The sequence below is a fragment of the Myotis daubentonii genome, chromosome 6, assembly GCF_963259705.1.
Source record: "Myotis daubentonii chromosome 6, mMyoDau2.1, whole genome shotgun sequence".
NCBI classification, from domain to species: Eukaryota; Metazoa; Chordata; class Mammalia; order Chiroptera; family Vespertilionidae; genus Myotis; species Myotis daubentonii.
This window is the reverse complement of record NC_081845.1, coordinates 66,698,132-66,711,087: the sequence shown is the minus strand read 5'-3', so window position 1 is coordinate 66,711,087 and position 12,956 is coordinate 66,698,132. Positions and strand designations below refer to the sequence as shown.

Here is a 12,956-nt window from a genome sequence, read left to right as displayed (position 1 = left end):
TTCTTTTTTTGAAGTATAATTGACATATAACAGCCGTGGGCAAACTACGGCCCGCGGGCCGAATCCGGCCCGTTTGAAATGAATAAAACTAAAAAAAAAAAAGACCGTACCCTTTTATGTAATGATGTTTACTTTGAATTTATATTAGTTCACACAAACACTCCATCCATGCTTTTGTTCCGGCCCTCCGGTCCAGTTTAAGAACCCATTGTGGCCCTGGAGTCAAAAAGTTTGCCCACCCCTGACATATAATATTATATAAGTTTCAGGTATATGACATTGATTTAGTATTTATGTACATTATGAAATAACCACCAAGATAAAGTATACTCACCTTTAATCACCATACAAAATTATTACAATATTATTGACTATATTCCCTATGCTTTACATTACATTCCCATGACTTATTTTATAATTGTAAGTTTATACCTCCTAATCCCCTGCACTTCTTTTGCCCATCACCCCTGCTGCCACCAGTTTGTTCTCTGTATCTGAGTCTTTTCCTGTTTTGTTTTGATTTAGTTTCCACATATAAGCATACCTTGTTTTTCTTCTAACTTTATACTTTTATTTCAAGACCTTATCTTTCTAGCACTGTTTTATCATAATTCCTACACCTTGTGCATATTTATGGAAAATGTTCAAGAAGAACCAAAAAAATAATGATTTTGTCTGTGAGTCACAGTAGGGCAGGTTAGATGGAGGAATTAGATGGTATTATTTAGCTTATCTTAACACATTTAAATTATTTCCAGCATGAGATTATGCTGACAGTGAGAGGTTTGGGTCAGGAAGTATCTGTCCTCTGTAGTAACATCAGTCATGAAAGACAAAGAGTATTTGGCTATTGAAATTGATTAGTAAGAATATGTTCAGAGACTTCTGCAACAGAGAAGTCGTTCTAGTTCTAGGCCCCAGCATAAAATTTTAGAGGACTGTGTACAATTTCAACAAAAAGTTCAAATAACAAATATCCATTTCTAATAGTGATAGTATTTTTTAAAAAGAAATGTATATTATTTCATTTATTTTTTTAATATCCATATATTCTTTTTCTCTGAAAAAAATTCTTATGCAAATAATACAGGCAAATAGTTAAAAGATCTGTTAGAACAGCCGAAACCGGTTTTGCTCAGTGGATAGAGCGTCAGCCTGCGGACTGAAAGGTCCCAGGTTTGATTCCGGTCAAGGGCATGTACCTGGGTTGCGGGCACATCCCCAGTAGGAGATGTGCAGGAGGCAGCTGATCGATGTTTCTCTCTAATCGATGTTTCTAACTCTCTATCTCTCTCCCTTCCTCTCTGTAAAAAATCAGTAAAATATATTTTAAAAAAAAAAAAAAGATCTATTAGAACAGAAAGATTGGTAGTGAAAACCATAGCTCATTCTCTAGATGCATCCACATTTTACTGTTTCTCTAGTCCTAATTGTTTCCTCTATATAGACATTTTCAGTTCTTATGATAAATGACAATTTATCTTACACTATTCCGCCATCCACTTTTAAGAAGAGATACACTGTGATTTCCATATCTTTCTTTAACCATTACCATACCTGCATATAATATACTTAAGGCTTCATACCTTATTTCAGCAAATATGACAGGCCTCTTATTAAATAAGGAGACATACAGTATCCTATCTAATAATAGACAAACATGGTAATTGACCATACCTTTGCTATGCCTCCCATTGGCTAATCAGCAAGATATGCAAATTAACCACCAACAAAGATGGCGGTTAATTTGCATACGTAGGCCTGAAGCGGCAAAGCGAAGACTGAAGGCAGCTCTGGCTGGAGCAGCAAGGGCTATGAAGGCGGCTCCGGCCACAGCAGCAAGGGCTGAAGGTGGCTCTGGCCGGAGCGAAGGCCTGGGTCCCGGGTCCCGGGAGGAAAACTGGTGCCAGCAGCCAGGGAAAGGGAAGGCCTGTTGCAACAGGCCTCTAGTTTATTAAATAAGGAGATATACAGGCTTGTGTTTTTATTCAAAATTCTCTTTTTCTCTACCTCCCAACCTGTTAGATATATTTTGTTTTATATTATCCAGGTTGCTAACATTCATAGTCTGTTTAGTAGTTAAATCTTATGTGCTTTTTCTATGGGTTGGTTCCAAATGTTGAAATAAGTAACAACATTAACATTTTTATAGTAACACAACCGGGAAAGGGTTTATAAAATTGAAATACTATCCAGCATATAGAAAGAGGATCATAAGTTTCTGGCAAGACAAGGCAAAACTAGTTACCATTTTGGTATTGATCTGGGTCACCTGTGATATAGAGATATCTTTGGTATTTTAGAAGTTGTAGATTCAAAGATGAGGCTCTGTTGTAGTTAGTAAAGTAGTGACTTGGAATCAGGATTCCAGCTTCTTTTTATATTACCTTGGCAAACTTGCTTAACATCTGTGAGCTTCAGTTTCTCATCTGTGAAATGTGTTTCCTACTTTACAAGGTTGTCAAAATAAGTTAAATAAAGTGTAGAAATAATTAAAAGTTCTTAGCAAGTTGTAAAGGGTTGTATACATGTAAAGTATTATTGGGCTTCTGGTGAAATAAGAAAGATTGGAAAGCAGTCAAGTTTTGGCTCATTTACTATAATTTGTGAACCATTTACTGTTGTAAAGAGCTAAAACCTACAGTGAAATTAATTTTATGTTTTCCTTTGATTTATATAACTTCAGTTATGTAGCATAGTGATTAAGTACATTTTCTTTAAAAATTTTTATTTTTATTTTTTTAATTAAATCTTTATTGTTCAGATTATTACATTTGTTCCTCTTTTTTCCCCCCATGACTCCCCTCCTCCTAGTTCCCACCCCACCCTCTGCCCTCACTCCCCACCCACTGTCCTCATCCATAGGTGCACGATTTTTGTCCAGTCTCTTCCCGCATCCCCCACACCCCTTTCCCCCCCAAGAATAGTCAGTCCACTCCCTTTCTATGCCCCTGATTCTATTATAATCACCAGTTCATTCTGTTCATCAGATTATTTATTCACTTGATTTTTAGATTCACTTGTTGATAGATGTGTATTTGTTGTTCATAATTTGTATCTTTATCTTTTTCTTCTTCTTCCTCTTCCTAAAGGATGCCTTTCAGCACTTCATATAATACTGGTTTGGTGGTGATGAACTCCTTTAGCTTTTTCTTATCTGTGAAGCTCTTTATCTGACCTTCAATTCTGAATGATAGCTTTGCTGGATAAAGTAATCTTGGTTGTAGGTTCTTGGTATTCATCACTTTGAATATTTCTTGCCACTCCCTTCTGGCCTGCAAAGTTTCTCTTGAGAAATCAGCTGACAGTCATATGGGTATTCCCTTGTAGGTAACTGAGTTTCTTTCTCTTGCTACTTTTAAGATTCTCTCTTTGTCTTTTGCTCTTGGCATTTTAATTATGATGTGTCTTGGTGTGGTCCTCTTTGGATTCCTTTTGTTTGGGGTTCTCTGCGCTTCCTGGACTTGGAAGTCTATTTCTTTCACCAGGTAGGGGAAGTTTTCTGTCATTATTTCTTCCAATAGGTTTTCAATATCTTGCTCTCTCTCATCTTCTGGCACCCCTATAATTCAGATGTTGGTACACTTGAAGCTGTCCCAGAGGCTCCTTACACTATCTTCGTATTTTTGGATTCTTTTTTCATTTTGCTTTTCCGGTTGGGTGTTTTTTGCTTCTTTGTATTTCAGATCTTTGACTTGATTCTTGCGATCCTCTAGTCTGCTGTTGGGAGTCTGTATAATATCCTTTATTTCAGTCAGTGTTTGCTTAATTTCCAGTTGGTCTTTTATCATAACATCGAGGGTCTGACTAGATTTCTTGAGACTCTCACTACATTTATCGGCGGTCTCACCAGTCTTTTTGAGAGCCTCACTAAAGTTATCGGCGGCTTCTAGAAAGTTCTTGAAAAACCTTAAAAGTGTGGTTTTGAACTCCAAATCCGGTAGTTTGCTTTCCTCCATTTCTGTCATTTGTGTCCTGTTTCTTTGTCTCCGCATTTTTTATGCTTCCCTATGTTGAGAAAGTGGTTTTCTGTGCTAAGTTTCCTCTAGGGCCCAGTGGTTCAGCCTCCCCAATTACCTGTGGAGGACACTCTTGGTGCACCTCCTTATGGTCTTTGTGCACAGTCTTGTTGTAGTTAAGCCTTGATTGTTATAGGTAACACTGGGAGGGTTTGACCTCCAGGCCAATTGGCTGTGAGAATCAGCTGTGTCTGCAATGGGAGAACTTCTGTGCTGGAGACACCCCTCCAGGGCAAGACTTGCTTCAATGAGGCTTTGGTGCTCACTGAGTCTGCCCCCTGAGTGTGTCCATTATGGATCCAAGGGGCTACAAACTGGATGGTCCCACTCTGACCACTGGGCACACCGGCTCCTGGATCTCTAAGGAGGTGCTAATCTAGCCTCTGCCTGAGGCTACCAGCAAAAGGCTCCGTGCACGGCTTGGGCAGGGCGGGTCCCACGGGATCAACAGGGTGGAGCTAGCAGTTATGGCTGCTCTCGGTCCTGCCCTCAGGGGCCGCTTCTCAGCATCCCGGCAAACGCTGCAAGCACCTCCGAGAGAAAGCTGCCCTCGAGTTCTGACCATTGCCAGACAGTCCTGCTTCTCCCGTCTGAGTCTGGCTTCATAGAGACTTGCTCGGAACTGGAGCTCAGAGCCTGAGACTTCCTCCTGATTGAAAACGACAACCACGCCCTCAGCTGCCAGCCCGCTCTGCGTGCGCCTCTGTACCTCTGTATTTTACTTTCGCACTGCGCCTCTTCTGAGTCTCAGTGTGCTTTTCTCTTTCCTTCTAGTTGTAGAATTTCCACTCAGCCAGCCTTCCTGTGGTTCTGGATGATATCCGTTCCGTCTTTTAGTTGTATTTTTGAAGTGGTTGTGCGAGGCAGCAATCTCCAGTGTTTACCTATGCCGCTGTCTTGGTTTCTCTCCCAGCTAGATTCTTTATTCCAAGTTTTAGAGGTTACTTTCTAGCAACCAAGACAAAAGCAAACCAAATTCTTGAAAAGCTAATTTGCTTGCTTCTGTGGTATACATACCAATTTTTTACTTTTAAAATATCTACTTTGTGATTTCCATATTACCTTCCTTGATGAAGATAATTATACAACTAAATAATGGTTATAATGTACTTTTCATTTTTTATCATATAAATGAATAAATTATCAGAAACGTTTTAATATTGCTAAATAAAATGATATTGGCATTGGAGTAATATAATCAAGCTTACGGTGTTTTAAAGTAAAAGTTTTAATTTACTTTTAGTATATTTTGTCCTTTAACTGTCAATTATGTATCTTATTTATTTTAGGTATGTCTTTAGCCTTTCCAGCTTCAGTTCATGATTCTCTGATTTGCAGTAAAACATTTCAAATTCTATATAAAAATGAGGAGGTTGTTTTAAATGATGTTATGATCTTCAAAGTTAAAATGTTGTTGGATGAAAGAAAGGTACATATCTCTTTATATATATTTACATAACTATTTTTTTGTAAAGCCTCAAGGCATATTTATAACTTTCTATAATATTTTAAAAGTATTTTGTATTATACTTTTTCTTCAGATTGAAGAAACTCTTGAGGAAATGGGTTTTCTGTTATCCTTGGACCTACACTTTACAGATGGAGATTATTCGTAAGTAGGCAAACAAAACAATTAAAAATCCATAGTTACTCTATTACCTGTTAATATTGGAGTCCTCATTTACTTCTTAGAATTCAGCCTTTCGTCAGTGGTTAGGCCTACTCCTTTGTGCCATGAGCTTCAGGTAGTGTAATCAGACAAGACTTATATATTGCTGTCTAATTCAAACATGATACTTTAAAAATTATTTACATTATCAGTTTTTAAAAAGTAATTAAGTAACTAAATGTTTGAATAGTTTACTAGTAAACAGCTTTGCAGAATATTAGCCTTTAGGAAATATTCTATACTTATATGCACATATGTTGCTTTTTCTAGGGTAGATGATCTGAATGCCTTGCAACTAATAAGTAACCGAACATTGAAGCTGCACTTTAACATCTATAGAGGTCTTCATCATCATGTTAATGTTATGTTTGATTATTTCCACCTTTCTGTTGTGTCTGTTACAGTCCATGCATCTTTGGTTGCACTACACCAGCCACTAATAAGGTAAATTTAACCCAATACCCTGGTTAATGTAATATATTTTATTAATGTAATATATTTTATTTTTATATTGAAAACAGATACTTTGATAAAGATAACTGAAGAACTAAGGAATTTCTAATTCATAGTTATTTAGTAAATACTTTCATTTTATACTAAAATATCGAATTAATAAAATTAAAGAGCATGGGAACATTTGATTGATAAGTTTATTGTTACAGAAATATGCAGCAATCATTTTCAGATATACTGAACAAGAAAAATGATGCAGTCTGGAAATAACCATACAATATTGTTTAGTCTGAATTTATGTTTTTATGCAGTGCTACACTGTAATTATTCACCCTCTGGAAAAGTAGATTCATTTTTTCTTAGATTTTTGTTTGTCTCTTGTCTGGATGGACTAATTTTATCTTCTTAAATCTATACTATACAATAATTCTTGTTTTCTAAGTCATTTGTCAATTTTAATACATTTTGACCAAGTCTTTTAAAATTATTTTATGTATATCACTTTAGCTTAAAAGCGCATAAAATTCTGGATCATAATAAATGCATTGGAGAAATTTTTTTTTTTTTTGTCCATTACCCTGGGGAGATACAATTTCTTTTATTAATGTAAGAATACAATTCAAGCTCTCGTTTTTACAATAAAACATTATCCTTATGGTATGGGCAATTCATGGACACTTTTCAAACAGTAATATATGAAAAGACTCCAAATTGATTGGATTTTTAATTGTCTACTTTATAATTTCTGACACAAATCTGATTCAAACAACTGATATTATGGATGATGCTTAAAGGTTATGATATTAGACTAATTTATCAGAACACGGAGTAGGTAATTTTGTAGAATTATCCGCAGAATTTTCAGAAGACCACCACAATTTATTTATTTATTTATTTTTAAATATATTTTATTGATTTTTTACAGAGAGGAAGGGAGAGAGATATAGAGAGTTAGAAACATCAATGAGAGAGAAACATCGATCAGCTGCCTCCTGCACACCCCCAACTGGGGATGTGCCCACAACCAAGGTACATGCCCTTGACCGGAATCTTATCTGGGACCTTTCAGTCCGCAGGCCAACACTCTATCCACCGAGCCAAACCAGCCAGGGCAAGACCACCACAATTTAATATATTGTCCACAAGTAAGAGCCTCCTGTGGCATATCTTTACATTGTTTTAAAAACTGTGAGAATCTCTTCCATTGTGTTTTCCCATAATCTCTTTTAGAGCAGAGAGCCAGGAAGAGTTCTATTTAATTTGCTTTGCCTTCCTTATTCTCTAGTAAGATCTAGTTCTCTAATAAGTAACTAATGTTTGGCCATCTTTGTCTTACCTCTTAGGCCTTTGAGAGTTTGTTCTCGATTGCTTTTAACTTCTGTAAATAGAACCATGTTGCTATTGTACATTATTTTAACATAAACTTCCTCAAAATTTTTTAGATTTAGGTTTAATTAATATGTAATAATATGATAACTGAATGAAACTTTCTGACAAGAAAGTGGTTTTTGAAATATAACTTTGAAATAAGTAGTATGTAATACTACTTTTATATGAATTGCATATTAGGTTTTAATGATAAAAGTTTATTTGTTTATGAAAAACATTCCTGTAGTTTTCTGAATCTCTTATGTTTGTATTTTCAATTAGAATCCCTAACTAAACTAAATCTACCATTCCTTTTTCTTTATAGCACCGGCTTAGTTTCTCTTCTGAAAAATATATAGTTCATAGAGGTTAGCTCAGGTTATTAATGTTGCTTTCTAAGGTCCTGAATACATAGAGTAGCAATATTCATACTAATACTAGTGAGTTAAATGTGTGCTTCCTCTTGTAATGCAACAGTTTTTGCCACAGACTAGTAGGAGAAAGGGACAGCTCATCTCCTAGAGACTGTTTGCTGGAAGGAGAAGACATTTTTGACTCAGAATCAGAAGCCAAGAGGATTAAGTGTTGGCTCTGGTTAGTGACTGGGAAAGAAAATGAGGGGCCTACAACATCTGAGGTTCTGTTCTTTACCTAGCTGCCATGGGCCCTGATATCCCCTCTCTTGCTGCTAGAATTTTGCCCTGAAAGAAGCAACATCTTTCCCTGCCTTTCTTTGCCTGTGCATGAGAGGCTGGAGAAGGGAAGCAAGGAGAGGGTAAGGGGAAGCTTTTTGCTGGTGGTGTGCTGGTAGAGGGGTCATGTTAAGGGTAACATTCCTCATTATTTATGCTTCGACAAGTTTTTCCTGAAGTTTTATTATAGGTGAATTTTTTATTATTGAACCAAAATGAAAAAAATTTAATTTATATTATTACCCTTTTCTTTAAAACAATTTCAATGATCAACCCAACTATAGCCATTAAATCAGTTATGTAAAATTAAGTGGGGTTAGGATTTCTTTCTTTGCTTGTTTTTTACATAACCTGTTTGTTATATATGAACTAGAGGCCTGATGCACAAAATTTGTGCAAGAGTAGGCCTTCCTGCCGGCACTGGTTTCCCTCTGGCACCCAGGACCCGGGCTTCCCTTGCAGCCCTGGCTTCATCTGGTCTAATTAGCATATTATACTTTTATTATTATAGATTCTTTTAAGTACAACTTTTATAACTCAATTCTCAAAAATGCATCGTAGCAAGTGGAATTTACCATTGACTTGCTCCCTTTTTTACTGGGGATTTTGATTTTGCAGATGAAGGCTATTCTCTGCTTATGGCAAAACTGACTTACTTTCCTGTCTTTTCCCTTTTTTCACACTGCTAAATAGTCCAAATGCTTTGGCCTATGTATGATTAGCTAGTACTTTATCTCAAATAATATTGTGTATGATTTTTAAACTTTCAAAACAGAATAGACTTCTTATTTGTAGAATTTTATATGAAATGTAATGTTAATACTAACAACAGTGGTTCATATAATATATGGTTGAGATGGTGCCCTGAAGCACATATAAAGAAAATCTTAATAGAGTTCATAGCCTTTTAGTGAAGAGAAAGAAAATATCTTTTTTTGAGAAATAGAGGCAATAAATAAATTTAGTAATTTCCCTACTCTCTACTTCTCTGTGTAGTATCCTTATTTGGTTAAGTGTTAACTTTATAAAGTTGGTAACCAGTTCTGAAAGATCAGTATTTCCAAATTAAAGCTTGACCCTCATTTGTCATTTAGCTACTCTGGATCCAACTGTTTTGTCTTTAGGATCCTTTGATGTTCCCTGAGGCCCAGTTATAAAGAAGTAATCTCAAGCATCTAATCTTAGTTTTTAAAAATATATATTCACTAGAGGCCCGGTGCACAAAATTTGTGCACTGGGGGTAGGGGGAGTTTGCACCCTCTCCAATCTGGGACCTGGACTGCTGGCTCCCAACTGCTTGCCTGCCTGCCTGATTGCCCCTAACCGCTTCTTCCTGCCAGCCTGATCACCCCCAACCACTCCTCTGCCAACCTGATCAACGCCTAACTGCTCCCCTGCCGGCCTGATCGCCCCCAACTGCCCTCCCCTGCTGGCCCAATCGCCCCCAACTGCCCTCCCCTGCCAGCCTGATTTTTCCCCCAAGTGCCTTCACCTGCCAGCCTGGTCACCCCTAACTGACCTCCCCTGCAAGCCTGGTTGCCCCTAACTGCCTCCCCCTGCCAGCCTGGTTGCCCCTAACTTCCTTCCCCTGCCAGCCTGGTTGCCCCTAACTGCCTTCCCCTGCCAGTCTGGTTGCCCCTAACTGCCTTCCCCTGCCTGCCTGGTTGCCCCTAACTGCCCTTTCCTGCAGGCCCGGTCGCCCCCAACTGCCCTCTCTCCCCTGCAGGCCCAGTCACCCCCAACTGCCCTCCCTCCCCAGCAGGCCCAGTTGCCCCCAACTACCTCCCTGCTGGCCTGATCGCCCACATCTGCCCTCCCCGGCTGGCCATCTTGTGGCCACATGGTGGCGTCCATCCTGTGCAAGGGTGTGATGGTCCATTTGCATATTACCTCTATTATATAGGATTGTGTCTTTTCATAATCATTCAAATTACTAAAGGAAAAATTACTTTGGAATACTTTAGAAATCATAAACTTGCTCCCTAACCAGTTTGGCTCAGTGGATAGAGCATCAGCCTGCGGACTGAAAGGTCCCAGGTTCAATTCCAGTCAAGGGCATGTACCTTAGTTGCAGGCACATTCCCAGTAGGAGGTGTACAGGAGGCAGCTGATCGATGTTTCTCTCTCATCGATGTTTCTAACTATCCCTCTCTCATCCTCTCTGTAAAAAAATCAATAAAATATGTTAAAAAAAAAATCATAAACTTGCAAAATCCTTGCTTTTTATTCTATTCCTGTAAGACTTTTCTTCTTAAATATTTAACTTATCACTCAGGTAGACTTTTGTGACCATAATGTACTTACTCCTCCAGCTTTCCTCGCCCTGTGAAGACTACTTGGTTAAATAGAAATGCACCAGCCCAAAACAGAGATTCTGTGATTCCAACTCTTGAAAGTGTGGTCTTTGGTATTAACTACACAAAACAGCTATCACCAGATGTAAGAACTAATATGTTTATAGATCCTTTCTTCCTTCTTATTTCAAATGAGATGTTTCTATAATGTTTTATCTGTGAATGTAATATTTCTTTTATATTAATGTTTTGAGTTTAACAACTTAATAGACCTAATTAAATATGACCCTAACAAATTGGTTGGTTCCAGTTGTTTATTTTGAAATTTTAACTGGATACTTCAAGATTTTACCAAATTTAATGGTTAGAGATTTTTGCCTTTTTAAACTTATTACTGGCACCTCTTGCTCTCTTAACAGAACTGGTAGAATCATTCTAAACGTGCCTGTAAAGAACATTTGGCATAGTTAGACTCAACATGCAGTAGTACAAGTATAGCCATTACTCCTCTGAAAGGAGAGGGAATCTATATATATATATATATAAAAGGCTAAGTGTCCATCTGACCGGTAGCTATAATGCGCACTGACCACCAGGGGGCAGATGCTCAATGCAGGAGCTACCATGACACGCACTGGCCATTTAAAAATAAATGGCACCACGGACCTGGCACCGACAAACCAACACTCAGCTTCCCCCCAAGTGGGACACAGGCACTGCCACCACCCCAGAGCAACACCCCACCAAATCGCAGCCAATACTGCCAAGACCCCAGGGCGCAAAATGAGGCCCACAGCCCAGCCCTAAACGGTCAGTGTGGGCTCCATGTAATGACGTCACATAGCAACGCCCGGCTTCCTCTCCCTAGCAGCTAGTCTCCTTGGAGCTTCAGCCCAGCAACACGACTTGCTTAATAGCCAGGTGCAAATATTTCACACTTTAACCAAATGTCTGTGAAGCGTTTTCCCATGCCTCATCTCATGTGGTCCTCACAGAAGTCCTGGAATAGGTAGATAGGAGACTCAGTAGAATCCTATTTTCTTTTCATTAGCTGGAAAACGGAGATTTAGAACGTTTAGAAACTTGACCTGACTGAAAAGAAGTAAGAAATGGTGGAACTTGGAAATGACTTCAGGTTTTCTCACTGCACAGAATATAATCAAACACTGCTGCAGTTAAATATTTTATCCTTTGTTCTCCCTGCGTGATCTACAATAATAATCTGCTTTGTGTTGATATTTATTGCTGTGTTGTTGACAATTACCTGAAAGAGAAGTTGGGGTGCTTCACTGGGCTGGAAAAAGTTTAGCTACATCAGAAAGCAGGTCTAAGTAAGCAAGTTTATTCTATACATATAAAAGGCTAAGTTGACTCATGCATGCACGATACATATAAAGCTCTCACTGGCGCCAATCGCACGTGTGTGTTTCAATCTGTCATTGTCGATCATGAATTTGGTTGACACTTCTATTATAGAGAAAGGGTGAATAGCAATATTAAAATATTTTTTCTAATTAATTTCCTTTCAACCTGTAGGAATCCGTGCACTGAGACACTAGTTATACTATAAAAGCAGAGTGTCTGTCCCTCAGTCCAACTGTAATTTGAACCTCAAATTTTTAAAAAACTCATAATCTGCTTGTTTTAAAAATCTTGTCGCTGAAATTGCTGGAGTTGCATTTCATGTTTAAATTGATTGTATTAAGAACAACTCCTTAAAATATTGCCATATTTCTTATGTTTTAGAATAACTGTAATTAGTAAATGCTTAAGGTTTTTATTTCATTTCTCTTAAGTTTCAAGTGTAACATTTTTTATATATTTGGTTACTAACACTCTATATCCCAAATCTATTCTTTATTTAGGGTTGCAGCTTCATTATTGCAGACTCCTTTCTACATCATGCTTATCATTTTCATTATACACTTTGTGCCACTTTGCTGCTAGCCTTCAAGGGATTGCACAGCTACTTCATCACGGTAACAGAAGAGATTCCCTCTTGTCAGAAACTAGAACTAGGTATGTTAAAGTAGTCAGACCTATCGTATAGTTCAAGTAATTTTCTTCATTTTCATGTTACTAGTTATCAGCTTTGACATAGTTTTTCTATACTAAAACTATAATGTTAAGTGCTTCACTGTTCCTTCTCTCTCAGTTCCATCTTTTTCCACCTTTGGTAATTATTTTCTGCAATTTATGATATTGAGAACTAACTTCTTGATGCTAAGTTTGAAATGAGTCTTTTGATAGATTTTTTTATAAAAGCATATGTTCATATATTACTACAACTATAATCAGAGAGTATACTGGAAAGCAAATGTAATTATAGAACCATGGGAACATAAATTAAATTTATACTTCCAAATATTTAAAAATTAAAAAAGAGGATAGGTACTTGGGACATTTTTATGTACATTTGGTTTTAAGTGACCTCAGATCTTATTTCTTTCATTTCATTTCA

The 12,956-nt window shown here is 37.5% G+C and overlaps 1 protein-coding gene across 17 annotated transcripts in view; it reads left to right on the top strand.

The window, feature by feature from the left end:
- The window catches only part of FAM135A (family with sequence similarity 135 member A), a 93,299-nt gene that overhangs the window by 30,489 nt on the left and 49,854 nt on the right, over positions 1-12,956 (top strand). For 11 of the 17 annotated variants that reach the window (XM_059701256.1, XM_059701254.1, XM_059701258.1 and 8 more), the window contains 5 exons: positions 5,309-5,448; positions 5,561-5,631; positions 5,959-6,132; positions 10,514-10,640; positions 12,361-12,514. In XM_059701256.1, the coding sequence (XP_059557239.1) occupies positions 5,309-5,448; positions 5,561-5,631; positions 5,959-6,132; positions 10,514-10,640; positions 12,361-12,514 (666 nt within the window). Of the gene's footprint in view, positions 1-5,308; positions 5,449-5,560; positions 5,632-5,958; positions 6,133-7,983; positions 8,104-10,513; positions 10,641-12,360; positions 12,515-12,956 lie in introns of all 17 variants that reach the window. The other 6 variants (XM_059701253.1, XM_059701262.1, XM_059701260.1 and 3 more) reach the window with 6 other exon arrangements.